The 25,651-nt window shown below is 43.6% G+C and overlaps 1 protein-coding gene across 2 annotated transcripts in view; it reads right to left on the minus strand.

Moving 5' to 3' along the window:
* Nucleotides 1-1,026: 1,026 nt before the first annotated feature.
* Nucleotides 1,027-25,651, minus strand: part of LOC129853873 (reticulon-4 receptor-like) — a 122,848-nt gene continuing 98,223 nt past the window's right edge. For both annotated transcript variants that reach the window (XM_055920336.1, XM_055920337.1), the window contains one exon: nucleotides 1,027-3,149. In XM_055920336.1, coding sequence (XP_055776311.1) covers nucleotides 1,735-3,149 — 1,415 coding nt within the window. In that variant the 3' untranslated portion in view covers nucleotides 1,027-1,734. The remainder of the gene's footprint in view (nucleotides 3,150-25,651) is intronic.

The following is a 25,651-nucleotide window of genomic DNA, read 5'->3' on the forward strand; positions in this document are numbered from 1 at the left end:
GGGTTACAACTGCCAGAGTTACACCAGGAACGCACAATCCCTCTTTCAGTGCTCAGACTGTCCCCAATAGGCTGAGAGAGACTGGACTGAGGGCTTATGGGCCTGTTGTAAGGCAGGTCCTCACCAGACATCACCTGCAACAATGTGGCCCATGGGCACAAACCCACAGTCGCTGGACCAGACAAGACTGGCAAAAAGTGCTCTTCACTGACGAGTCGCGGTTTTGTCTCAATAGGGGTGATGGTTGGATTCGCGTTTATCGTCAAAGGAATGAGCATTAGGGGATTGATTTGGAGGTGGAGGGTCCGTCATGGTCTGGGGCAGTGTGTCACAGCATCATTGGACTGAGCTTGTTGTCATTGCAGGCAATCTCAATGCTGTGCGTTACTGTGAAGACATCCTCCTCCCTCATGTGGTACCCTTCCTGCAGGCTCATCCTGACATGACAATGCCACCAGCCGTACTGTTTGTTCTGTGCGTGATTTCCTGCAAGACAGGAATGTCAGTGTTCTGCCATGGCCAGCGAAGAGCCCGGATCTCAATCCCATTGAGCACGTCTGGGACCTGTTGAATCAGAGGATGAGGGCCAGGGCCATTCCCCCCAGAAACTTGCAGCGAGGTGCCTTGGTGGAAGAGTGGTGTAACATCTCACAGAAAGAACTGGCAACTCTGGTGCAGTCCATGAGAAGGAGATGCACTGCAGTACTTAATGCAGCTGGTGGCCACACCAGATACTGATTGTTACTTTTTTTTGTTCAGGGACACATTATTCCATTTTTGTTTGTCACATGTCTGTGGAACTTGTTCAGTTTATGTCTCAGTTGTTGAATCTTATGTTCATACAAATATTTACACATGTTAAGTTTGCTGAAAATAAACACAGGTGACAGTGAGAGGACGTTTCTTTTTGTGCTGAGTTTATGATTGAGTGATTATTTTTAATGCTGTTGAATTCTGCGTGATTGTTAGTTGTACTTGAGAGCTATCCTCCAGTGCCTAAAAATAACACATCAATAACCAACCAGCTATATGAAAGGATAACTTTTATTCATAATATATTCATACTTGTACACAAGTAAAATAAAATGCATATCTATGATTCCATTGCAATCTCTGTGAAACATTTAGACAGCATTATTTTAGCCAATGCTACCCGTACCCATACTGTGATAAAAACATAACTAAAACTGGGGAGAGAATAAACATTTGTCTTTACTTATAAACATAAAAAACATAACCGTACCCGACAAATGCAACACTTTTTGAATAAATAATGGGGGAGGGAAAATCAATTTTTCAACGAACAAACCCTAAACTTTCTTTGTGTGCGTTCAGACCCTCTGAATTAATGTTATTTTTTATTCATTTTTTGTGGTCTGTCTAAGCAGTCACTGTCTCAGCAGTAAACGCTTTTGAGACAGAAAAAGGAATAAGGAGTCTCCAAAGTGGTGTAGACACGGTACAGTACATACAGAACAAACAATTTGTTATATACATTAGATCTGACATGTTCTGCAAAGGCATCCTTTTTTGTTAACCTCTTTATTATCATAAGTCCTTGTTACCCTGGCGATGGGTCCAAACCTGACTTCCTGGGTTATCAGTCTCTGGGCTGTTAGTGGAGGTCAGAGATCACTGCAGATAGATTCTGTATCATTGTCATGAGCATTAATAACAATCTGTGAGTCCCAACAAAGTTTATTTAGCATGAATCCCATCCCAGGCCCTAAGGTCCTAAGACATGACCAACGAGAACCAGAACCAGATTATGGACATGAAGAGAAAACTCAGCTCCAGCTGCATTGTAGATCCATGGCCTTTGAGACATTGTGCATCGGATTTGGGTTTTTTAGTGCACTTCTTTTTCTTCCTGGTTGGGGCTGTAGAAGGTTCCAGATCTTGCAGTTGGACTAAGGACTGGTCAAGGTTGTTGGACAGAGTCCCCAGAGGCCCGTCGTTGAGACTCTGCTTATTCCGGATGGTCTCATTTTTTGTTCGCTCCTGCTCTCTGAATTTGGTCTTGGATATGTTCTCCTTCTCCTTGAGGGGGTTGTTGGTGATCTGGCGGCTGTTGTAGGATGAGGGGTCAGGGATGGTTTTCCCAGAGATGATAGAGGACTTATCATTATCTGGAAGACAACACCTGGGAATTCCATTTCCCAGAGGATTTTCCGTGGAGTCAAATTTTCCAGACCACAAGCTGGAGCTGAAGAGCTGGGTTTGGATCTGAGGAGTTTCCACACATCCTTCCAGATCGTCACTCTTCAGCCGTTTCAGGTCCTTCCCAAACAACTCCAGTGGGACGTTACACTCAAGCTCTGAGCTGGAGCCCTTGAAGCGTTTGAACCAGTCCCACAGGGTCCTGGCCCGACAGTCACAGACCCACTGGTTCCCGTTGAGACGCAGGTACTGGAGGGACCCCAGCGGGTCCATGGTTTCCCCAGTCAGCACGGTCAGGTTGTTGTAGAACAGGAACAGTGTGGTCAGTTTTCTCAGGTCACTGAATGCTCTTGGTTGGACGTAGATCACCCGGTTTTGGTGGAGCAACAGGCGGTCGAGGTTAATGAGGCCACGCAGCATGTGGTCCGATACGGTCTTGATCTTGTTGTTGTGCAGGAAGAGATAGGTGAGGTTGGTCAGGTCCAAAAAAGTGTCGTCGTGCAGGGCCAGTAGGTTATTGTCCTGCAGGTAAAGGTACTGCAGGGAGAACAGTCCCTGGAATGCTCCGACAGGTAACTCCGACAGCCCGCACCTGTGCAGGTGGAGGGTGTGGAGCTTGGACAGGCCCCTGAAGGCCGTGGGGCTGATGATTCTCAGGTTACTGTTGTCGCCAATGTCCAGCTCCTCCAGCCGCTCCAGACCATAGAAGGCCCCAGCTTCGATGTGGCTGATGTTGTTGGAGTACATCCAGAGCACGGTGAGGTTGTGCACAGAGCTGAAGCTGGTGGAGCGGACCACGGTCAGCTTGTTGCTCTGCAGGAATATCCGCTGGCTCTGCACAGGGATCTCGTTGGGGATGGAGTACAGTCCTTGTTGCTGGCAAGCCACGGTGGGCCGTGGCTCACTGTAACACACACATTTGACCGGGCAGCCCTCTGCTCCCCGAGGCACCAGGTTTAACCACAACACAAGGAACAGGAGTCGGCCCCCTGGAGAGAGAAGAAGAGATGAGTGGGTCAGTTCTACAAGTACATAAAAATACTTCATCTTAATTTCAATGTAAATGGTTTGTAAATGTGGTTTTTAAATGTGAACATCTCTGCCTATCTCTTGATTGGGTTTCGATTATGCTTTCCTCTAAAGCAAAACAAAAACTTTACATTATTGTTCCCTGATCTCCCTGGTAATTTTTTGTAATTAGACACTGGCCTATTATTGAACTTCAATTCATATACCTTCTATCCAATCACCATTACAGCACTTTCCTTTACATTTACAGTAAGTAATCCCCGAATATTCTGCAGCATAAAAAGGCAGTGGAAGAGCTACTGTACTGTAGGTTTTCACTCCAACCCTAATCTAGAACACCTGATTCTAATAATTAGCTGGTTTAGAAACTGAACCAGTTTAGTTACAACTGGGGTAGGAGCGAAAACCTACAGGACGGTAGCTCTCCAGGAACAGGGTTGGAGAGCTCTAGGCTCTCACCTAGTCCTCTCCTAACTAGTAATGCAGTGTGTCTTTAAAGAGAAAACCGTCAGTGATTATTTGCCCCTGGGGACCCATTTCCTCCTTGCTGCTAACGCAAGTATGAAGACCTGGACGATTGAGGAGAGGGGTCCCGAGAAGCTGATTCATTAAATATGGGTGTGTAGCTTTTAAGCAGAATTAACCAACGCAAATAGGGTGGATGGAACTAATGTTTGACATTTAGCCTGTCGCCTAAAGATAAGTGTAGTGGGAGCCTGGACCCTTTCGTGCCTGGCTGAGAGGCTGAGATCTTGATGCTAGTTTTCAGGGTAGAGAGCAGAACTGGGTTCAAATAGAATTTGAGATCACTTAAAAAAAGGTATCTGTTATCACTGTTGTGTTTCTAATTGTTTCCAGAAGTAATTCATTTCCGCTTGAGTTATAGGAATGCAATGTGTTATCGCCTACCTAACACCGGAACGTGCAGACACAGCACAGATACAAGTATAGCGATTTCACTAATTCATCAAATGCAGATCAAGATTTCAAAGTGTGACAGCAGGAGATGCCAAATCCAATATGTCATGTCAGGTGTTATTGGCAGATATTGTCCAAATCTCAGTGAATCCAGCCCTAGCTCCTGTCCTAAGTGAGGATTTCCATCCACAGCTGCCACAGCCATCACTGGAATCCCAGGCTCTGCCGTGACAGGTAGTGAGGTACTGGAAAATGCATGAGCTTTCCCCTTACTCACTCCTTCTCTCCACCACTCCTGTTTTTCTTCCCCTGCCTCCCTCCCTATCTCACTCCATCTCTCTTTCCTCCTCCTCCCCTCCCTCCCTCTCCGTCCCTCTCTTCCTCCCTCCTCCCTCTCCATCGCTTTTAATCCATCCCTCCCTCTCTTCATCCCCCTCCCTCATCCCTTCCTGTTCTTCATGCAGCAGTTGTAGCATCTCATCCCTGGCCATTGTTAAGCGGGGGCTGTGGTGTGGCTTGACAACAGCCCCCTGCTGCACTTTCCCTCCAATCTCCCTCTTCAGCCTTCAGCCAGACACACTATGCCACCAGAAAGCTGTTAAGTTTCCTTCCACTACTCTTTATTTCTGCATCACAACACTTTTCCCTCCCAATTCCTAGCCACCTGCTTCTCTAACAATAGCGATATATATTTTTTGTAACTGCAGCAGGCTTTGTATCTCCTCAACGCATCTCCGCTCACTGTCTTATTTCCACCCATGCGTTGTATGTTGGAGACCTGGTTTTCTCAGCTCCCGGTATAATGTTCTATAATGGTCTTCATTAGAATCTTTTGAATGACAGTATAGTCTAAGCCAATCAGGTGTTATCAGTTTTTTATACTAATTATTGACTGCTGCCTGGTTTCTTTATATACAGAAGTAGGATATTAATTATAGACAGTTTGCTACAGCAGGAAAATAATCATTCAGAAATAGGAAATGTGGATTATAATTAATGGACAATTTGGTAAGGGTTGATACATTTTTCAAGTCTGAAATGTAAAGGTGGAAATTGCAAAACTCAGAAGCCTTTTAAAAACCTCAAATACACTACACGTTTTACATTTCCTGCAATGCAGTAAAGTTTTCCTGCAACAGGGTGATCAAATTAAGATCCTACATCTATAGGACTGTGTCAATTGCCTTGCCATTAGTGTTGTCAAACAGAATTAAGAAATCCAAAGCCGTTTTTGCCCTCATCACGTTGACCCCACCGTGTTTTTACTGTGCTTACAGATCCGTGATTTATAAATGTGTTAACAACATAGTAGTTACATATGTTTTACTATGTAATTACATGGTAATAGGGTTGTTGAGGAATCAGTTACACAATTTAAACAAGGAATGAGTAATTACACTTGATGTAATTTACTTGATGAAGTACACTTAATTTACTTGATGAAGGTTATCCCACATGTGTAACTACTGATGTTATTACACATGTTCTTGTTCCACTATGCAACTGTTTAGTAATTACACATTTTAACGTCACCTGTGAAGTACCATGTTAATAACTGAAACCAAAACCGGACCTTGTTACATGTAACAACAATTGTTGAAAAAAGACACTCCCTGTATTAACTATCGGCTATTTTTCAATTAGTTTATTTCTGTTTTGGTAAAAGCAACAATATAAAGTGAAGTGACATCTGAATTGCTTTGTAGTTACAATGTAACAACCTTTGCAGACAATAGGCTAACCAAGGGAAATAAGGAAAGAGGAAAATTATTTTACAATTTGACTTTTCCTTAATGGATTTGACAAAGATTCATATTCAAACGATTCAAACATTTCAGACTCAAAGCAATAACTATTTGAGTTAGTAAAAATACAGGGTCGTAAAGCTAGCTAGCTAGCATTTCCCCATCATTCACTAGATGGCTAGCTAGGCACTGGTAGACTAATGTCAACACGTTTTCCAACTCAGTTAATAAACTTTACTAAATCATCATAAAACTCATAAAACATTTGGTTTACAATGTTAGTTCACTATTTTGGAGACTTACTTTGCACATTAAAAACATGACAAATTAAGAGACAGAAATAACATGTAACTTCCACTTGGCTGCATAGGAGAGTTGTGAGAGGTCAGTGTGATGTCAGTGTTCTTCTGGCTTCTTTATTTATAGTTCTTTTGAATGTACATACATGTAAATAAATAGTGAACAAAAAGGTTAAAAGATAAGACCCTTTTTAAAAATGTATACCTAAAATGACATACCCAAATCTAACTGCCTGTAGCTCAGGACCTGAAACAAGGATATGCATATTCTTGATACCATTTAACAGCTTCTACCGCCACGCCATAAGACTCCTGAACAGCTAATGAAAGGGCTACCCAGACCCCTCTTTTACACTGCTTCTACTGTCTGTTTATTATTTATGCATGGTCATTTTAACGCTGCCTACATCTACATACTACATCAATTACCTCAACTAAAATATTGAATTAATTTTTTTAAACAATTTTGTTTGAGTTCACCAGGAAATTATGTCACACTGACCTATCACCTCTCAAACTGTCCTCTGCAGACAAAATGGAAGTCACTATTACTATTTCTGTCTCTTAATTTGTCGTTGGCATTTAATTAAATTTCTCCTGGATAGCCTATGGTCTGCAAAGGTTGTTTCATTGTAAATAAGTAATTATAAAGCTTATACACTACTGGGTTTCACTTTACGTTAAGTTGCTTGCTCCTGGTTAGGTACATGATAATGACAAGTATATGCTATGTAACTACATGGTTCTTACAATACACTTGATTCAGAATAGCCTTTGAGCCAGGTCATGGCACACATGCGGAATAACCTTCAGCAAGTGAATGTGTAATTACACATTCCGTTTTCCAATTGTTTAATAACTGATTCCGCAACAACCCTATTACCATGTAGTTATATAGTAAAACCTATGAAACTACTATGTTGTTAACACCGTTATGAATGTGCTAGTTACATAGTAATAGGGGCAACTTCATGTAAAGTGTTACCTGAATACAGACTGTATATAACATTGTTATTGTTTTGGTGGCAACCTTCATATCAAACAATCACAAAATGTAGCATAAATCCCCCAAAAATATATCTTATTTTGCTTTGCCAGCTTTGGTTTCAACATTGAATCTCCCCTATCTGGTGTGTCGAAACGCAGCCCAACACAGCACACTGTCACACATCCACATCTCCAGAAACTGGTGTTTCAGAAACGGGCATCCCACGAGAAAAGTCCATTATTGTCCAACAGCAATCTTAACTCTGTCTAAGATGAGCCAAGAAACTCTTTGTCTTATGGCGACGATACAAAGTCAAACATCCTCCCAAGCTCTTAGTAAACTGAAGCTCATTGACTCAGGCTCGCTTCCGTGTTTGAGAAGCAATTGTCTTCACAAAAGGATGCAGAACCTGAGTCCCAAATGGCACCCTATTCCCTATATAGTGCACCACTTTTGACCAAAGCACTATGCCACTTGTGACACAGACAGGGAGACAGAGGTGGAGATATGCCCAGACAGTTAACAAGCTGGTGATGAACGGCAGACATCAAGCATAATCCTCACTTGTCTAATTGTACTATTTGCCAAAACAAAACGACTATGAACAATGTGGGAGAACAGAGAACACTCCAGATAATAGCGAGGGGTGAGGAGGGGTAAGGAGGACATAAGTGGGAGCAGCCAGAGAGCGCTGTTTACTTAGCGCAGCAGTGCATGACAAGCCTGACACCCTCCAGCTCATTTGCATACCTCCCTGGCTGTGTGTGTATGTGTGAACTACTTCACTACTCTATCCCCATCCGTCGCTTTCTCTCAGCATGATAGAGGCATCCTATCCCAACCCTGGCAGCACCTTGAGAGCACACAGGGCATGCACAAAGGGGATCCAGGGGATCTGCAATCCATCATACTGGCTTCACTCTGAAGAGGCTTGGATTGGGCCCGGATGGGTAACATGACAGTATTATCCTTCAGCTGAGAGGAGAGGAAGGGAAGAGAAGTGATGTCTCTCTCTGAGATAGATGACACACAGCATCTCAAGGGATGCAATGGCCTCTTTCTTTCTTTACTCACAGAACATTAGTGATTGTTGTTTCTATGTGGATTTCAACATGTTCTTAATATATTCAAGATGTTTGTACGTTAGGCTGTTTGTTGTAAATGCATTCATGCATACAAATGCAGCCTTATATCATGTAGAAATGAATAACTTAGATCTGGTGTTATTTTCCCAAAGCGCTGTCACAAAGTGGTTGTAAACCCAAGTGATTGTGTGTGGTGATAGAGTGCATTAAAACCTCTTCCCTACTGTCATCTAAGGACCTACATTTTGACTGAATTGTGACCGGATTTGAAAAGTTGGTACCACTCCTAAATGCTTCCCCCCAGGACCATACAGGCATGGAACTACTTTTCCTAAATGTTCCTAAATGTTTTCCCCAAAGAACATTATGCAGGGATGGAACAGATGCTCTCTTGTAACAGTAAATAAAGATGTGTGCATCCTGATCAAACCTGGGTGTTTAGGACAAGATGCCACATAACTAGCATTGGAGTCACTACCTGGTCCCTGCCTGCTCTGTGTGTGCATATGTGAAAGTGTGTGTGTGCGCATTTGCATTTGTGTGTGCATGTGTGTGTGTGTGTGTGTGTGTGTGTGTGTGTGTTTCTGGGGGACACCGTGGTCTAGCATGCAGACGAGAACACAATTAGCGGAGGGGCAGAGGGACAGATCATGTTCAGTCTGCCACACATCTGAAAGAAAGAAAGCAGAAACAGGGTGTGTGGCTGGGTGTGTGTGTGAGGGGAGGGGGGATGAGGAGAGGAGGATGGGCGTTATGTGTGGGAGAAGTGAGAAGTGAAAATATGTAAACAATACCAGATTGTGAACTACTTCTGGCCCCAAAGCACTGTCTTTTCAGATGCACGACTCTTCACTTGTAAAATGGGAAACATTACGAGAAAAAAAGAATACAACACCGACACAATATATTCTAGCAAGTCACTGGGTGAAGGCCTCAAAGCACAGAATGTTTAGAATGCTTGTCATCATTTCTAAAATGGTCAACACAATGCTGAGACCAACTTTAAAAAAAAACTTTGACATAATTTATTCCAGCAAATCACTTAAAGCAAACCACTTGTCCTGTTTTGTAGTTGGAATCCAACCAACTTGCCCTCAATACAACCTCATGTCATCATGGTAAAATGGGAAGATTGTAATAGATGACATTGAAGTCCCAATGGGAGGTTTTTAGAGGTATCTTCCATACAGTTATCTCTCTGCACCCCCAAACCCAAAGCCCTTGCCACTTTAGCACATTCAAATGTGTAGAATGTATAATGCAAGTCTCAGTTGAGAAAGTGTGTGGTGGGAGCCATATCAGAAGAGTTGGCCTACTTTCTGTTATGCCATGCGGTTCGTCCATATCCTTTATGGCCCATAGCATAGCACATCTATGTACTGTAACAGCAAGCGTAATTCTGCATGGGCATATTTTCTTCAGCTAAAGTAACTTAATTATGCCATGTAGAAGCACATAAGTATAACGTAGATATGCCAATCGGAATAAGCAGCACAAATGCTACTGTATTTAGTGCGGTTGCCATCTTTCAGATGTGACATGTGACACCAGGTAGCTCATTACGGTGATACTAAGCACAGGTGTTTGTCCATCTAAGAGCATCATTCTGCATGGGTGTAGTTATTTTCTGCATACAATTACACCATATGTACAAAAGTATGTGGACACACCTGAAATTGGTGGAATCGCAATTTCAGCCACACCTAACAGGTGTATAACATCGAGCAGACAGCCTTGCAATCTCAATAGACAAACATTGGCAGTAGAATGGCCTTACTGAAGAGCTCAGTGGTTTTCAACGTGGCACCGTCATAGGATTCCACATTTTTCCAACAAGTCTGTTTGTCAAATTTCTGCCCTGCTAGAGCTGCCCCGGTCAACTGTGAAGTGGAAACGTCTAGGAGCAACCATGGCACACACTATCGAGCTCCAGACTGCCTCTGGAGCTTCATGAAATGGGTTTTCATGGCAGAGCAGCTGCACATCTGGCAGTCTGATGGACGAATCTGGCTTTGGCGAGATTGCATAGTGTCAACTGTAAAGTTTGGTGGAGTTTGGCTGTTTTTCATGGTTCGGGCTAGGCCCCTTAGTTCCAGTGAACGCTACAGCATACGATGAATTACAATCTGGGCGATTCTGTGCTTCCAACTTTGTGAGAACATTTTAGGGAAGGCCCTTTCCTGTTTCAGCTTGACAACGCCCCTGTGCATACAGAAATGCAGAAATGGTTGGTCGAGATTGGTGTGGAAGAACTTGACTGGCCTGCACAGAGCCCTGACCTCAACCCCATCGAACACCTTTGGGATGAGTTGGAACACCGACTGCAAGACAGGCCTAATCGCCCAACATCAGTGACCAACCTCACGAACGCTCTTGTGGCTGAATGGAAGCAATTCCCTGCAGCAATGTTCCAACATCTAGTGGGAAGCCTTACCTGAAGAGTGGATGCTTTTTAAGCAGCAAAGGGGGGACCAACTACATTATCTACTCTCCTGGCAATCTCTGCAACCCCATAACAGTTTCATTATGGTACAATTGTAGTCTGACACCATTTTAGACTGGCACTTGTTCTTTGATTTTTTGTCTTGGCCATGGTTACGCAGTTAGTTTGGCTATTTTGAAACGGTTTAAGCCCCAGCAGCGCAATAAAACAGTTGTTTGTACTTAAAAGGCACTACAGTTGGACTACAGTCGGACCTAACATTATGTACTCCATCCACATCACTTGGACAGGATCATTACGGAAAAATTCTAGTGTTAGGCGTTTGGCACCTAGACGTATAAGAATGGCAATTGTTTTCTGCTCGTCAACAACAGAGGCAAGTTGAGATGAACTCTTTGCAAAGGGGGTTACAATTGGAGAAAAACAAATCAAACAAGGTTCTCTCTTTCTCTCGACCTCTAGACTAAATCCCATCCACTTCTTAAATGATCCATTTAAGAAGTGAGTGATAGACGGTGGTGGAAATTGCCTGGTAGCAAGCAGCTGCAAAGGGGGAACTTATAGTGGATTTCAATTTTCTTCTAACACCTCTAGGTTTTGAACTATTTATGTCGAGCTCAACATGACCTTCCAAGTACTTTAAGAGCATGCACCATTTGCCATTGTCAAAGTTTCTTGCATAGTCTTCTGTATCATGCTTTTCAATGTGACTTACAGTAGGGTTGCAAAGCCACCGGTAATTTTAGTAATTAAGAAGTAATCTATCGCAATGTATGGTCACTCTGGTAATTTATACTTGAATAACTTAAAAAATATACAGTATATTAATGTACAGATATTTTTTTTTTTTTTGTGGTTAGAGCATTGGTCCAGAAACCGAAAGGTTGCTAGATCGAAACCCCGAGCTGACAAAGTCATACTATCCATACAACCTAGCGGTCAAACAGGGAAATGGTTCCAATCGTTTTTCCACCATACAATTTTTCCATAGGGGGTTTTAGAAACTGTCTGAGACAGATTTACATGGTTATCAAAACGTCATTCCTGAGTAAGCCTACACGAAACACAGCCCTTATTTAAAGTGTTTTCCCCCATGGGAGAAATGTATTGTGGAAAAATAATTAGAACCATTTCCCTGTTAGATCGCTAGGTTTTTATTTTATTTTTTAAATTTTATCCCCTTTTCTCCCCAATTTTCGTGGTATCCAATCGCTAGTAATTACTATCTTGTCTCATCGCTACAACTCCCGTACGGGCTCGGGAGAGACGAAGGTCGAAAGCCATGCGTCCTCCGAAGCACAACCCAACCAAGCCGCACTGCTTCTTTTAGCCAGCCGCACCAATGTGTCGGAGGAAACACCGTGCACCTGGCCCCATTGGTTAGCGCGCACTGCGCCCGGCCCGCCACAGGAGTCGCTGGAGCGCGATGAGACAAGGATATCCCTACCAGCGAAACCCTCCCTAACCCGGACGACGCTAGCCCAATTGTGCGTGGCCCCACGGACCTCCCGGTCGCGGCCGGCTGCGACAGAGCCTGGGCGCGAACCCAGAGACTCTGGTGGCGCAGTTAGCACTGCGATGCAGTGCCCTAGACCACTGCTCCACCCGGGAGGCCCCCTAGATCGCTAGGTTTTATGGATATTTTGACACCCCCACTATGGGGTCTATTGTCCATTAGTTTCTAGTGGCTAGACCATATGGTTAAAGAGGAAATAGCCTAATTAGAGAGATTCTCCTGCACATTTGTATACTTTTTAGCCAGTAATTTTGAAGTAGCGCTCACGCAACAAAACGGGTCCCTGGAAATTCTGTACAATGTCTGTAGCGTGCACAGAGAATAAAAATAATAATTGTGGTGTGCATGTGGGGTGAGCATGTTGATCTCACCCCGCAACATTATTGAACAATACTGTGCTGACCTGATCCCAACTCACACTTTAATTCTATTGATCCATGTGTCAATCTAATTAACATAACACGCCCCCATCAAAATCTGTGTAGCCCTTTCTTGCAGTAAAATAACCAAATCACGCTCTAGTGGCCTCATTCGGTGGAATGTTATTAATATTTTTCATACCTTGAAAATCCTATGTTTCTATGTCAAACATTTTTGTTATATTTCAAACTTCTGTGATGTACATAAAGTGTAATATTGGGATGCAATCTCAAAATGTAATACATTTGAACTCTATATCTGACATGGTACAGGTGTCTTTTTAAGGCCATAACTATGTGTGTGAGGTGTATACTTTTGTTTCAAAGTAGATTGGTTTAAGACTACCAAGAAACACTCTGTGTGGCCCTGATTTAACCCACTACAAGGAATGTGCAAAGCTGTCATCAAGGTAAAGGGTGGCTACTTTGAAGAATCTAAATATAAAATATATTTTGATTTGTTTAACACTTTTTTTACTTACTGCATGATTCTATATGTGTTATTTCATAGTTTTGATGTCTTCACTATTATTCTACAATGTAGAAAATAGTAAAAATAAATGAAACTTGAATGAGTAGGTGTGTCCAAACTTTTGACTGGTACTGTATATTATTTAGTATATGTAAAGACAAGATTAAATCAAGAATAGTCTGATGGATGACAATATTAACCTATCTGTCACGTTCCTGACCTATTTCTGTTAGTTTGTTGTATGTGTTAGTTGGTCAGGACGTGAGTTTGGGTGGGCATTCTATGTTTTCTGTTTCTATGTTGGTTTAGGGTTGCCTGGTATGGCTCTTAATTAGAGGCAGGTGTTTGGCGTTCCTCTAATTGAGAGTCATATTTAGGTAGGTTGTTTCACAGTGTTCATTGTGGGTGGTTGTCTCCTGTGTCAGTGTTTGTCGCACCATATGGGACTGTTCGGTTTGTTTTGTACATCGTCATTTTGTGTAGTCTATTTTTCCCTGTTCGTGCGTTCTTCGTGTTTATGTAAGTTCGTCGTCCAGGTCTGTCTACACCGTTTGTTGTTTTGTTAGTTTATAGTCAAGTTCGTGTTTTCGTGTTTTCTTTTAATAAATTATGTGTTCACAACCCGCTGCGCCTTGGTTCCATCACTACTCCTCCTTTTCGGTTGAAGAGGAGGAGGACCACCATTACACTATCACTTGTGAATGAGGCCTTTTTTTGCAAATTTTTCTAATCATAGTTGCACACCTCATGTAGCCTAGCCCATAGGCCTTTATGTTTTAATAAGGTTTGTATCACAACTAAAGTGGACAAATATCTTCTTAAAATTAAGCACATTAATCCAGTTTACAAAGGGTGTAGAGCCTAACGGGCATATATAAGTAGCGTGTGAGTTTCAAATTTGGGGAAGTTAATTTTCACCATAATGCATCTTCATAATAAAATAATTACATGTGTAATTGCATTTGTGGTCACTTTTGATAATGGTGTTTTACTCTAATGGAATATTGGCACTTATAGCCTACTACCTTGTGCGCATTGCTGCACTTATAATGTGAAGAAATAGCCTAATAGTTTATCAACATTATAAGCTAGACGTTCTGATCTGTTGCATCAGCCACATTGCATAAAACAGTTTCTGTGATGCTAGTGGTTGTATTAATTTGGGATCGATCTCATCCCACAACTGTCCCAGACTATGTTCGGAATATTTATTTCTTGCACAAAATAGAATAGGTCAACTTCTGTACTATGGGGGATAGTAGATTGACATAGACTAGTGTTTTTTTGCTGTTCGTTAGGCCAACTCATCTTGTTAGATAACGAAAAGTAAATGTGGGCATTTCTTCCCATATCTTCAATATGCACCTCGGAATTGGATAAGGACGCGTGCAGTTGTGTCCCCAATGTGTCTGTCTTCACTTGTAGCCTGTGAGAAAGACTCGATTACATGACGGAGAGCCATGTGAGTGAGAGGCGCTTCGGATTGCGCGCAAAAGGCATGGACATATTTGGGTGCATTATGGCCACAAAGGGGATGCCGCCGTAAAATTTGAGGCATTATCAAGTGCTTGTCAAATTGTGAATGGTTTCTCAAATGACTGCCTCGCCTGGTTCACCAACTATTTTGCAGATAGAGTTCAGTGTGTCAAATCGGAGGACCTGTTGTCCGGACCTCTGGCAGTCTCTATGGGGGTGCCACAGGGTTCAATTCTTGGGCTGACTCTTTTCTTTGTATATACCAATGATGTCGCTCTTGCTGCTGGTAATTCTCTGATCCACCTCTACGCAGACGACACCATTCTGTATACAACTGGCCCTTCTCTGGACACTGTGTTAACAAACCTCCAAACGAGTTTCAATTCCATACAACACTCCTTCCGTGGTCTCCAACTGCTTTTAAATGCTAGTAAAACTAAATGCATGCTCTTCAACCGATTGTTGCCAGCAGCTGCCGGCCCGACTAGCATCACTACTCTGGGCGGTTTTAACTTAGAATATGTGGAAAACTACAAATACCTAGGTGTCTGGCTAGACTGCAAACTCTCCTTCCAGACTCACATTAAGCATCTCCAATCCACAATTAAATCTAGAATTGGCTTCCTATTTCGCAACACAGCCTCATTCACTCATGCTGCCAAACATACCCTCGTAAAACTGACTATTCTACCGATCCTTGACTTCAGCAATGTCATTTACAAAATAGCCTCCAACACTCTACTCAGCAAATTGGATGCAGTTTATCACAGTGCCATCCGTTTTGTCACCAAAGGCCCATATACTACCCACTACTGCGACCTGTATGCGCTCGTTGGCTGGACCTCACTACATATTCCAAACCCACTGGCTCCAGGTCATCTATAAGTCTTTGCTAGGTAAAGCCCCGCCTTATCTCAGCTCACTGGTCACCATAGCAACACCCACCTGTAGCACGCGCTCCAGCAGGTATATTTCACTGGTCATCCCCAAAGCTAACATTTCCTTTGGCCGCCTTTTCTTCCAGTTCTCTGCTGCAAATGACTGGAACGAATTGCAAAAATCACTGAAGCTGGAGTCTTATATCTCCCTCTCTAACTTTAAGCATCAGCTGTCAAAGCAGCTTACCGATCACTGTACCTGTACACAGCCAATCTGTTAATAGCACACCCAACTACCTCATCCCCATATTGTTATTTATCCTCTTGCTCTTTTGCACCCCAGTATCTCTACTTGCACATCATCATCTGCACATCTCCAGTGTTAATGCTAAATTGTAATTATTTAGCCTCTATGGCCTATTTATTGCCTTACCTCCCTACTCTTCTACATTTGCACACACTGTACATAGTTTTTTCTATTTTCTTATTGTCTGTATGTTTGTTTATGTGTAACTCTGTGTTGTTGTTTTTGTCGCAATGCTTTGCTTTATCTTGGCCAGGTCGCAGTTGTAAATGAGAACTTGTTCTCAACTGGCCTACCTGGTTAAATAAATAAAAAACAACATTTGCAACAATTTAAAAACCTATTTTTGTTTTGTCATTATGGGATATTGTGTGTAGATTGATGAGGAAAAACATGTATTTAATCCATTTTAGAATAAGGCTGTAACTTAACAAAGTGTGGAAAAAGTCAAGGGGTATGAACACTTTCCGAATGCACTGTACATTTCTCGAGTGCATCAACGTTGTGTGTTGTGTCGCGATTGAACAGGATAAATGGATGAACACATGCCTTGTAAAAACCTAATAGCGTATGGCACAATATATTCAACAATTCTAACAACATACACCAGCGACTCCATTTTGGAGATACAGGTTGTAAGCATAGTGTTTCTGATCGGGTTGACGATCATCTTTGAATGTATTGGTGTGGCTACAATAATCTTTAGCACACAACATTTTCTGGTTTGCAGAGAAATACAATGAAAAATATCAATTTAGTACTACAGAGGTCTAATGGATCTAACTTCTACTTTCAAAAGTTTTTTCTAAGTTATGATGCATGGGTTTGATCAATTTATTTTTCTGTTATCAAAATAACTACTGGAAAGCCACTCATCCCACTTGCTTCAGCAACTCTTCCAACTGTTGACGTTTTAGACAACTGCCACTAGTTCGGTGCCAAAACATTTACAACAAAGACATATTGACAAAGCAAAACAAAAAAGCTAAGGAGTAGAGCAAAGGAGTAGGGCATTCAAAGAGTTGCTCTGATGGTCAGATGTGATGTCATCAGCCTCCCTCCCTCTACTAGTTTACAAGTTTGTAGGCCAATGCTTGGACGCTACAGATGTTTTTCATGAGAAGACGATTTTCTGTAGCTTGGCCACCTTCCACCGCAGATGCTGTTGGATATAAGAGCAACGTCAACTTACCAACATTATGACTAGGAATACGACTTTCCCGAAGCGGCTCCCCTGTTCGGACCACCACCCAGGACAATGGTGCTAATTCCACGGATGGCCAGGCTCCGTAGTCGTGCACATCGCACACCGCTCCCAAGTATACTACTAGCCAATGTCCAGTCTCTTGACAACAAGGTAGACAAAATTCGAGCAAGGGTTGCCCTACAGAGAGACATCAGCGATTGTATCATTGTCTGTTTCACGGAAACATGGCTCTCTTGGGATATGTTGTCGGAATCGGTTCAACTACAGGGCTTCTCCATGCATCGCGCAGACAGAGATGAACACCTCTCTGGGAGAAGAAAGAGCGGGGGTGTATACTATATGATTAACGACTCATGGTGAAATCATAACAACATACATGAATTCAAGTCCTTCTGCTCACCCAATCTAGAATTCCTTACAATCAAGTGCCGGCCATTTTACCTACCAATAGAATTGCAGACACCAAGACGGCCATCAAGGAACTTCACTGGACTATATGCAAACTGGAAACCATAGGCTGCATATATTGTACCTGGGGATTTTAACCAAGCAAATTTGAGAACAAGTTTACCTACATTATTCCAGCATATTGATTGCGCTATGCGCATGCGCAATACCCTCGACCGCTGCTACTCTAACTTCCGCGATGCATACAAAGCCCTCCCCCCTCCCTCCCTTTGGCAAATCCGACCACGACTCCATCTTGCTCCATCCGTATTATAGGCAAAAACTGAAACAGGATGTACCAGTGACAAGAACCATTCAACGCTGGTTATACCAATCGGAAGCCAAGCTACAATATTATTTTGATTATGAGGACTGAAATATGTTCCAGTCGGCCTCAGAACAATATCGACCTACACGCTGATTCTGTGAGTACGTTTATAAAGAAGTGCATTGGAGATGTTGTACCCACTGTGACTATTAAAATCTACCCTAACCAGAAACCGTGGATGGATGGTGGCATTCGCGCAAAACTGAAAGCGCGATCCACCGCATTTAACCATGGAAAGAGGTCTGGGAATATGTCTGAATATAAACAGTGTAGCTATTCCCTCTGCAAGGCAATCAAACAAGCGAAATACCAGTACAGGGACAAAGTGGAGTCGCAATTCAGCGGCTCAGACACAAGACATATGAGGCAGGGTCTACAGGAAATCACAGACTACAAAAAGAAATCCAGCCACATCACGGACACTGACGTCACACTTCCAGACAAACTAAACATCTTCTTTACCCGCTTTGATGATAATACAGTGTCACCGTCGCAGCCCGCTAACAAGGACTGCGGGCCCTCCCTCTACTTCTCTGTGGCTGACGTGAGAAAAACACTTAATCGTGTTAACCCTCACAAGACTGCTGGCCCAGATGGCATGCCTAGCCGCGACCTCAAAGCATGCGCAGAGCAGCTGGCTGGTGTGTTTACGGACATATTCAATCGCTCCCTATCCAAGTCTGTTGTCCCCACATGCTTCAAGATGGCTACTATTCTTCCTGTACCCAAGAAGGCAAAGATAACTGAACTAAATTACCACCTCCCCGTAGCACTCACTTCTGTCATCATGAAGTGCTTCGAGAGACTAGTCAAGGATCATATCACCTCCACCTTACCGGCCACCCTAGATCCACTTGAGTTTGCAAACCGCCCCAACAGGTCCATGGACGACGCAATCGCCATCACACTGCCCTATCCCATCTGGACAAAAGGAATGCATATGTAAGAATGCTGTTCATTGACTACAGCTCAGCATTCAACACCATAGTACCCTCTAAGCTCATCTTCAAGCTGGAGGTCCTGGGTCTCAACCCCACCCTGTGCAATTGGGTCCTGGACTTTGACGGGCCGCCCCCAGGTGGTGAAGGTAGGAAACAACATCTCCATTTCGCTGACCCTCAACACTGGGGCCCCTCAAGGGTATGTGCTTAGCCCCCTCCTGTACTCCCTGTTCACACACAAATGCGTGGCCATGCACACCTCCAACTCAATCATTAAGTTTGCAGACGACACAACAGTAGTGGGCTTGATTACCAACAACGACGAGTCAGTCTACAGGGAGGAGATGAGAGCACTCGGAGTAGAGTGTCAGGAAAACAACCTCTCACTCAATGTCAACAAAACAAAGGAGATGATCGTGGACTTCAGGAAACAGCAGAGGGAGCACCCCCCTAAACACATCGAAGGGACAGCAGTGGAGGAAGTGGAAAGTTTTAAATTCTTCGGCGTACACATCACAGACAAACTGAAATGGTCCTCTCAAAGAGACAGTGTGGTGAAGAATGCGCAACAGCAACTCTTCAACCTCAGGAGGCTGAAGAAATTTGGTTTGTCACCCAAAACCCTGACAAACCTTTGCAGATGTACAATCGAGAGCATCCTGTCGGGCTGTATCAGCCTGGTACGGCAACTGCACCGTCCTCAACCGCAAGGCTCTCCAGAGGGTGGTGCGGTCTGCACAACGCATCACTGGGGGAAAACTACCTGCCCTCCACGACAACTAAAGCACCTGATCACAGGAAGGCCAAAAGATCATCAAGGACATCAACCACCCGAGCCACTGCCTGTTCACACCGCAACCACCCAGAAAGCGAGGTCAGTACAGATGCATCAAAGCTGGAACCGAGAGACTGAAAAACAGCTTCTATCTCAAGACCATCGGACTGCTAAATAGCAATCACTAACTCAGGCACTAACTTGCCTACATTGAGACCCAATCACTGGCTACTTAAATAAATGGATCACCAGTCACTTTATAGAATGCACTCTAATAATGTTTACATTACATTACTCATATCACATGTATATAATGTATTCTATTCCATCTACTGCACCTTGCCTATGCCGCTCGGCAATCGATAATCGATATACACTGCTCAGAAAAATAAAGGGAAAACAAAAATAACACATCCTAGATCTGAATGAATGAAACATTCTTATTAATTACTTTTTTCTTTACATAGTTGAATGTGCTGACTACAAAATCACACAAATTATCAATGGAAATCAAATTTCTCAACCCATGGAGGTCTGGATTTGGATTCACACTCAAAATTAAAGTGGAAAACCACACTACAGGCTGATCCAACTTTGATGTAATGTCCTTAAAACAAGTCAAAATGAGGCTCAGTAGTGTGTGTGGCCTCCACGTGCCTGTATGACCTCCCTACAACGCCTGGGCATGCTCCTGATGAGGTGCGGGATGGTCTCCTGAGGGATCTCCTCCCAGACCTGGACTAAAGCATCCGCCAACTCCTGGACAGTCTGTGGTGCAACGTGGCGTTGGTGGATGGAGCGAGACATGATGTCCCAGATGTGCTCAATTGGATTCAGGTCTGGGGAACGGGCGGGCCAGTCCATAGCATCAATGCCTTCCTCTTGCAGGAACTGCTGACACACTCCAGCCACATGAGGTCTAGCATTGTCTTACATTAGAAAGAACCGAGGGCCAACCGCACCAGCATATGGTCTCACAAGGGGTCTGAGGATCTCATCTCGGTACCTAATGGCAGTCAGGCTACCTCTGGCAAGCACATGGAGGGCTGTGCGGACCCCCAAAGAAATGCCACCCCACACCATGACTGACCCACCGCCAAACCGGTCATGCTGGAGGATGTTGCAGGGGGCATGAACGTTCTCCACGGCGTCTCCACACTCTGTCACGTCTGTCACATGTGCGTGTGAACCTGCTTTCATCTGTGAAGAGCACAGGGCGCCAGTGGCGAATTTGCCAATCTTGGTGTTCTCTGGCAAATGCCAAACGTCCTGCACGGTGTTGCGCTGTAAGCACAACCCCCACCTGTGGACGTCGGGCCCTCATACCACCCTCACGGAGTCTGTTTCTGAGGTGCTGACCTGTTGCACCCTCGACAACTACTGTGGTTATTATTATTTGACCATGCTGGTCATTTATGAACATTTGAACATCTTGGCCATGTTCTCTTATCTCCACCAGGCACAGCCAGAAGAGGACTGGCCACCCCTCATAGCCTGGTTCCTCTCTAGGTTTCTTCCTAGGTTTTGGCCTTTCTAGGGAGTTTTTCCTAGCCACCATGCTTCTACACCTGCATTACCGTGGTTCTACACCTGCATTGCTTGCTGTTTGGGGTTTTAGGCTGGGTTTCTGTACAGCACTTTGAGATATCAGCTGATGTTAGAAGGGCTATATAAATACATTTGATTTGATATTATTGTACTGTCGGAACTAGAAGCACAAGCATTTCGCTGCACTCGCATTTACATCTGCTAACCATGTGTATGAAAATAACATTTGATTTGACATGTGGCGGATTTGATTTGACATGTGGCGGATTGAGACGCAGTCCAGATATCTCATCTTAAATTGACGGATTTTGATGGGGATTTTTGTATCATGTTACTTAGATTGAGGCGCTGGTGCGTCAATAGACTCTTAAGGTTAAAATCTTCTTATTGGATTATTTGATATATTCTACATGAGATAAAACCACACAGAGGTCCAAAGATACTTACAGACCCCTGTGATAATCTGAAGTACCCAAAAAAAGGCCAGTAGATTTAATCTGATAGAATTCCCTCCCAAACTGAAAGTTAACAAATTTCTGGTAGTTTACTGGTAACCTTAAAAAATGTCCAGTAATATATTCTCCCTTTGAAACCCTAAATGTGACAGACTGATAGAGCTTTTGCAGGCGGGTAGAAATCTGAACTGTGAACGGTTTGAGAGACAAACCACTATGGACCCCTCTCTTATCTCTTTAATATGTCATGTAACCTCACGCTATCTGCTCTGGTTCTGCAGTCTCTGCAATATGGTGGAGGGCTGTGCTCTGTTGCTGACTACGCAGGCACTCGACAAATGTGTCATCCACAATCATCTCAGGCTTAGCTTGATTGGGAGAGGGCCAAAGGGTGTTCTTCGATTGATAAACCAAAGTACGTCAGCAAGTCTAACAAACAGAATGGGCTAATCCTTCAGTGATGTGTTATAGTGTTGTGCTGGAGTTCAACTTAGAAGCCACATGAATGACTTGAAAGCACAAATAGAATCAACATGCACATTCACACACACACAGAGAGAGAGAGAGAGTTCCATATGGGTTAGCATTCTGTAGCTTCCACAAGAATCTGCCATTCCAACCTTCACATGCAAGGCAGCAAATCCCATTTTATTTGTCACACGCACCGAATACAAGTGAAAGGTGAATGCTTACTTACGAGCCCCTAACCAACAATGCAGTAAAAAATATGGATAAGAATAAGAAATAAATGTAACAAGTAATTAAAGAGTAGTAGTAAAAAACAATAGCGAGACTATATACAGTGGGGTACCGGTACAGAGTCGATGTGCGGGGGCACCAGTTAGTTGAGGTAATATGCACATGTAGGTAGAGTTATTAAAGTGACTATGCATAGATGATAACAACAGAGAATAGCCGCGGTGTAAAAGCGGGGGCAATGCAAATAGTCTGGGTAGCTATTTGATTAGATGTTCAGGAGTCTTATGGCTTGGGGGTAGAAGCTGTTTCGAAGCCTCTTGGACCTAGACTTGGCACTCCGGTACAGCTTGCCATGCGGTAGCAGAGAGAACAGTCTATGACTAGGGTGGCTGGAGTCTTTGACAAGTTTTAGGGCATTCCTTGGACACCGCGATGGTGCAGCTTTAGAACCTTTTGAAGATCCGAGGACCCATGCCAAATCTTTTCAGTCTCCTGAGGGTGAATATGTTTTGTCGTGCCCTCTTCACGACTGTCTTGGTGTGCTTGGACCATGTTAGTTTGTTGGTGAAGTGGACACCAAGGAATTGAAGCTCTCAACCTGCTCCACTGCAGCCCCGTCGATGAGAATGGAGGCGTGCTCGGTCCTCTTTTTCCTGTAGTCCACAATCATCTTTTTTGTCTTGATCACGTTGAGGGATAGGTTGTTGGCCTGGCACCACACGGCCAGGTCTCTGACCTCCTCCCTATAGGCTGTCTCGTCATTGTTGGTGATCAGGCCTACAACTGTGATCAGGCAAACCATCGGCTAACTTAATGATGGTGTTGGAGTCGTGCCTGGCCGTGCAGTCATGAGTGAACAGGGAGTACAGGAGGGGACTGAGCACGCACCCCTGAGGGGCCCCCGTGTTGAGGATCAGTGTGGCGGATATGTTGTTACCTACCCTTGCCACCTGGGGGATGGCCCATCAGGAAGTCCAGGATCCAGTTGCAGAGGAAAGTGTTTAGTCCCAGGGTCCTTAGCTTATTGATGAGCTTTGCGGGCACTATGGTGTTGAACGCTGAAATGTAGTCGATGAATAGCATTCTCACATAGGTGTTCCTTTTGTCCAGGTGGAAAAGGGCAGTGTGGAGTGCAATATAGATTGCATCATCTGTGGATCTGTTGGGGCAGTATGCAAATTGGAGTGGGTCTAGGGTTTCTGGGATAGTGGTGTTGATGTGAGCAATGACCAACCTTTCAAAGCACTTCACGGCTACAGACGTGAGTGCTACGGGTTGGTCGTCAGTTAGGCAGGTTACCTTAGTGTTCTTGGGCACAGGGACTATGGTGGTCTGCTTAAAACATGTTGGTATTACAGACTCGGACAGGGAGAGTTTGAAAATGTCAGTGAAGACACTTGTCAGTTGGTCAGCGCATGTTCGCAGTACAAGTCCTGGTAATCCATCTGGCCCTGCGGCCTTGTGAATGTTGACCTGTTGGTCTTACTCACATCGGCTGCGGAGAACGTGATCACACACTCTCCCGAACAGCTGGTGCTCTCATGCATGTTTGTGTAATTTGCCTCGAAGTGAGCATAGAAGTAGTTTAGCTCGTCTGGTAGGATCGTGTCACTGGGCAGCTCTTCCCGTTGTAGTCTGTAATGGTTTGCAAGCCCTTCCACATCCGAGCCGGTGTAGTACGATTCGATCTTAGTCCTGTATTGGCGCTTTGCCTGTTTGATGGTTTGTCAGAGGGCATAGCGGGATTTCTTATGAGCTTCCGGGTTAGAGTCACGCTCCTTGAAAGCGACAGCTCTAGCCTTTAGCTCAGTGTGGATGTTGCCTGTAATCCGTGGGGTATGGGGTATGTACGTACGGTCACTGTGGTGACGAGGTCATCGAAGCTCTTATTGATGAGGCCAATGACTGATGTGGTGTACTCCTTAATGCCACCGGAGGAATCCAGGAACATATTCCAGTCTGTGCTAGCAAAACAGTCCTGTAGCTTAGCATCTGCTTCATCTGACCACTTGTTTATTGATCTAGTCACTGCTGCTTCCTGCTTTAATTTTAGCTTGTAAGCAGGAATCAGGAGGATAGAATTATGGTCAAATTTGCCAAATGGAGGGCGAGGGAGAGCTTTGTATGTGTCTCTTGTGTGTGGAGTAAAGGTAGTCTAGAGTTTTTTCCCTCTGGTTGCACATAAAACATGCTGATAGAAATTTGGTAAAACAAATTTAAGTTTCCCTGCATAAAAGTCCCCAGTTACTAGGAGCGCCGCCTCTGGGTGAGTTTTTTGTTTGTTTGCTTATGGCGGAATACAGCTCATTCACTGCTGTCTTAGTGCCAGCCTCAGTCTGTGGTGGTATGTAAACAGCTACGTAAAATACAGATGAAAACTCTCTAGGTAGATAGTGTGTTCTGCAGTTTATCATGTTTCATCTTTAATCTTCCGCGTAGGTCATTGATTTTTTTTTTCCAAAGACTGCATGTTTGCTAGCAGAATGGAAGGAAGTGGGGGTTTATTCGATCGCCTACGAATTCTCAGAAGGAAGGCCTTCTGGCCCCTTTTTCTCCGCCTCCTCTTCACTCAAATCACAGGGATCTGGTCCTGTTCCCGAGAAAGTATATAATTCGCTTTTGTTCGTTTAATTTCCAAACAAATGACGAAATGCTTTTTATTCTTAAAGGAGTTCTGCTATTCCTCTACCAGCCAGTGATAGGTTGGTTGTTACTAGATACATTGGACTTAAAAGCCTGCAATGCAGTAAAAAGGCTTAAATGAACCTGAACGTATTCGATCGATAAATTGAATGCGCTGATTGAAGCTTGATTGACATGAGAGGTGCGTGTGTGCGTGCATACATGTGACGTTTCACCCTGAAAGTAGGTGGTACAGTACTGACTGTACATTATGACACAATGTTGACATGCTGATCGCTGAAAGGCATGCTTTAGATACACTAGTACGCAGTTGACAGATGGGCTGCTTTGTATCTGGAAAAGTAACTGAACAGAGCTGACGTCTCTGAGCTCAAGTTTTGCATCAGTGAATTCAAGACTGTGAGATATGTGATACTCTTTTTTATGAGAGTAATGGATGGACACACTACTGGATGAAGATAAAAGGATGAGATGGATTGCATAGTGCAGGGACTAATTTACAAGCTCTTGAGGTGTATGCGTTTAGGGATGAGGTGTGTGTGTACATATATGTGTGAGTTTGAAGAAAGACTATACTGTTGACATATACAGTGGCAAAAAAATATATGTGAACCCTTTGGAAATACCTGGATTTCTGCATAAATTGGTCATACAATTTGATCTGATCTTCATCTAGGTCACATCAATAGACAAACACAGTCTGTTTAAACTAATAACACAAACAATTTTATGTTTTTATGTCTTCATTGAACAATCCATGTAAACATTCAGTGCAGGGTGGGAAAAGTATGTGAACTCTTGGATTTAAAAACTGGTTGCCCCTCCTTTGGCAGCAATAACCTCAACCAAACATTTGCTGTAGTTGCGGATCAGACC

This window comes from Salvelinus fontinalis, chromosome 4 (genome assembly GCF_029448725.1).
Source record: "Salvelinus fontinalis isolate EN_2023a chromosome 4, ASM2944872v1, whole genome shotgun sequence".
NCBI classification, from domain to species: domain Eukaryota; kingdom Metazoa; phylum Chordata; class Actinopteri; order Salmoniformes; family Salmonidae; genus Salvelinus; species Salvelinus fontinalis.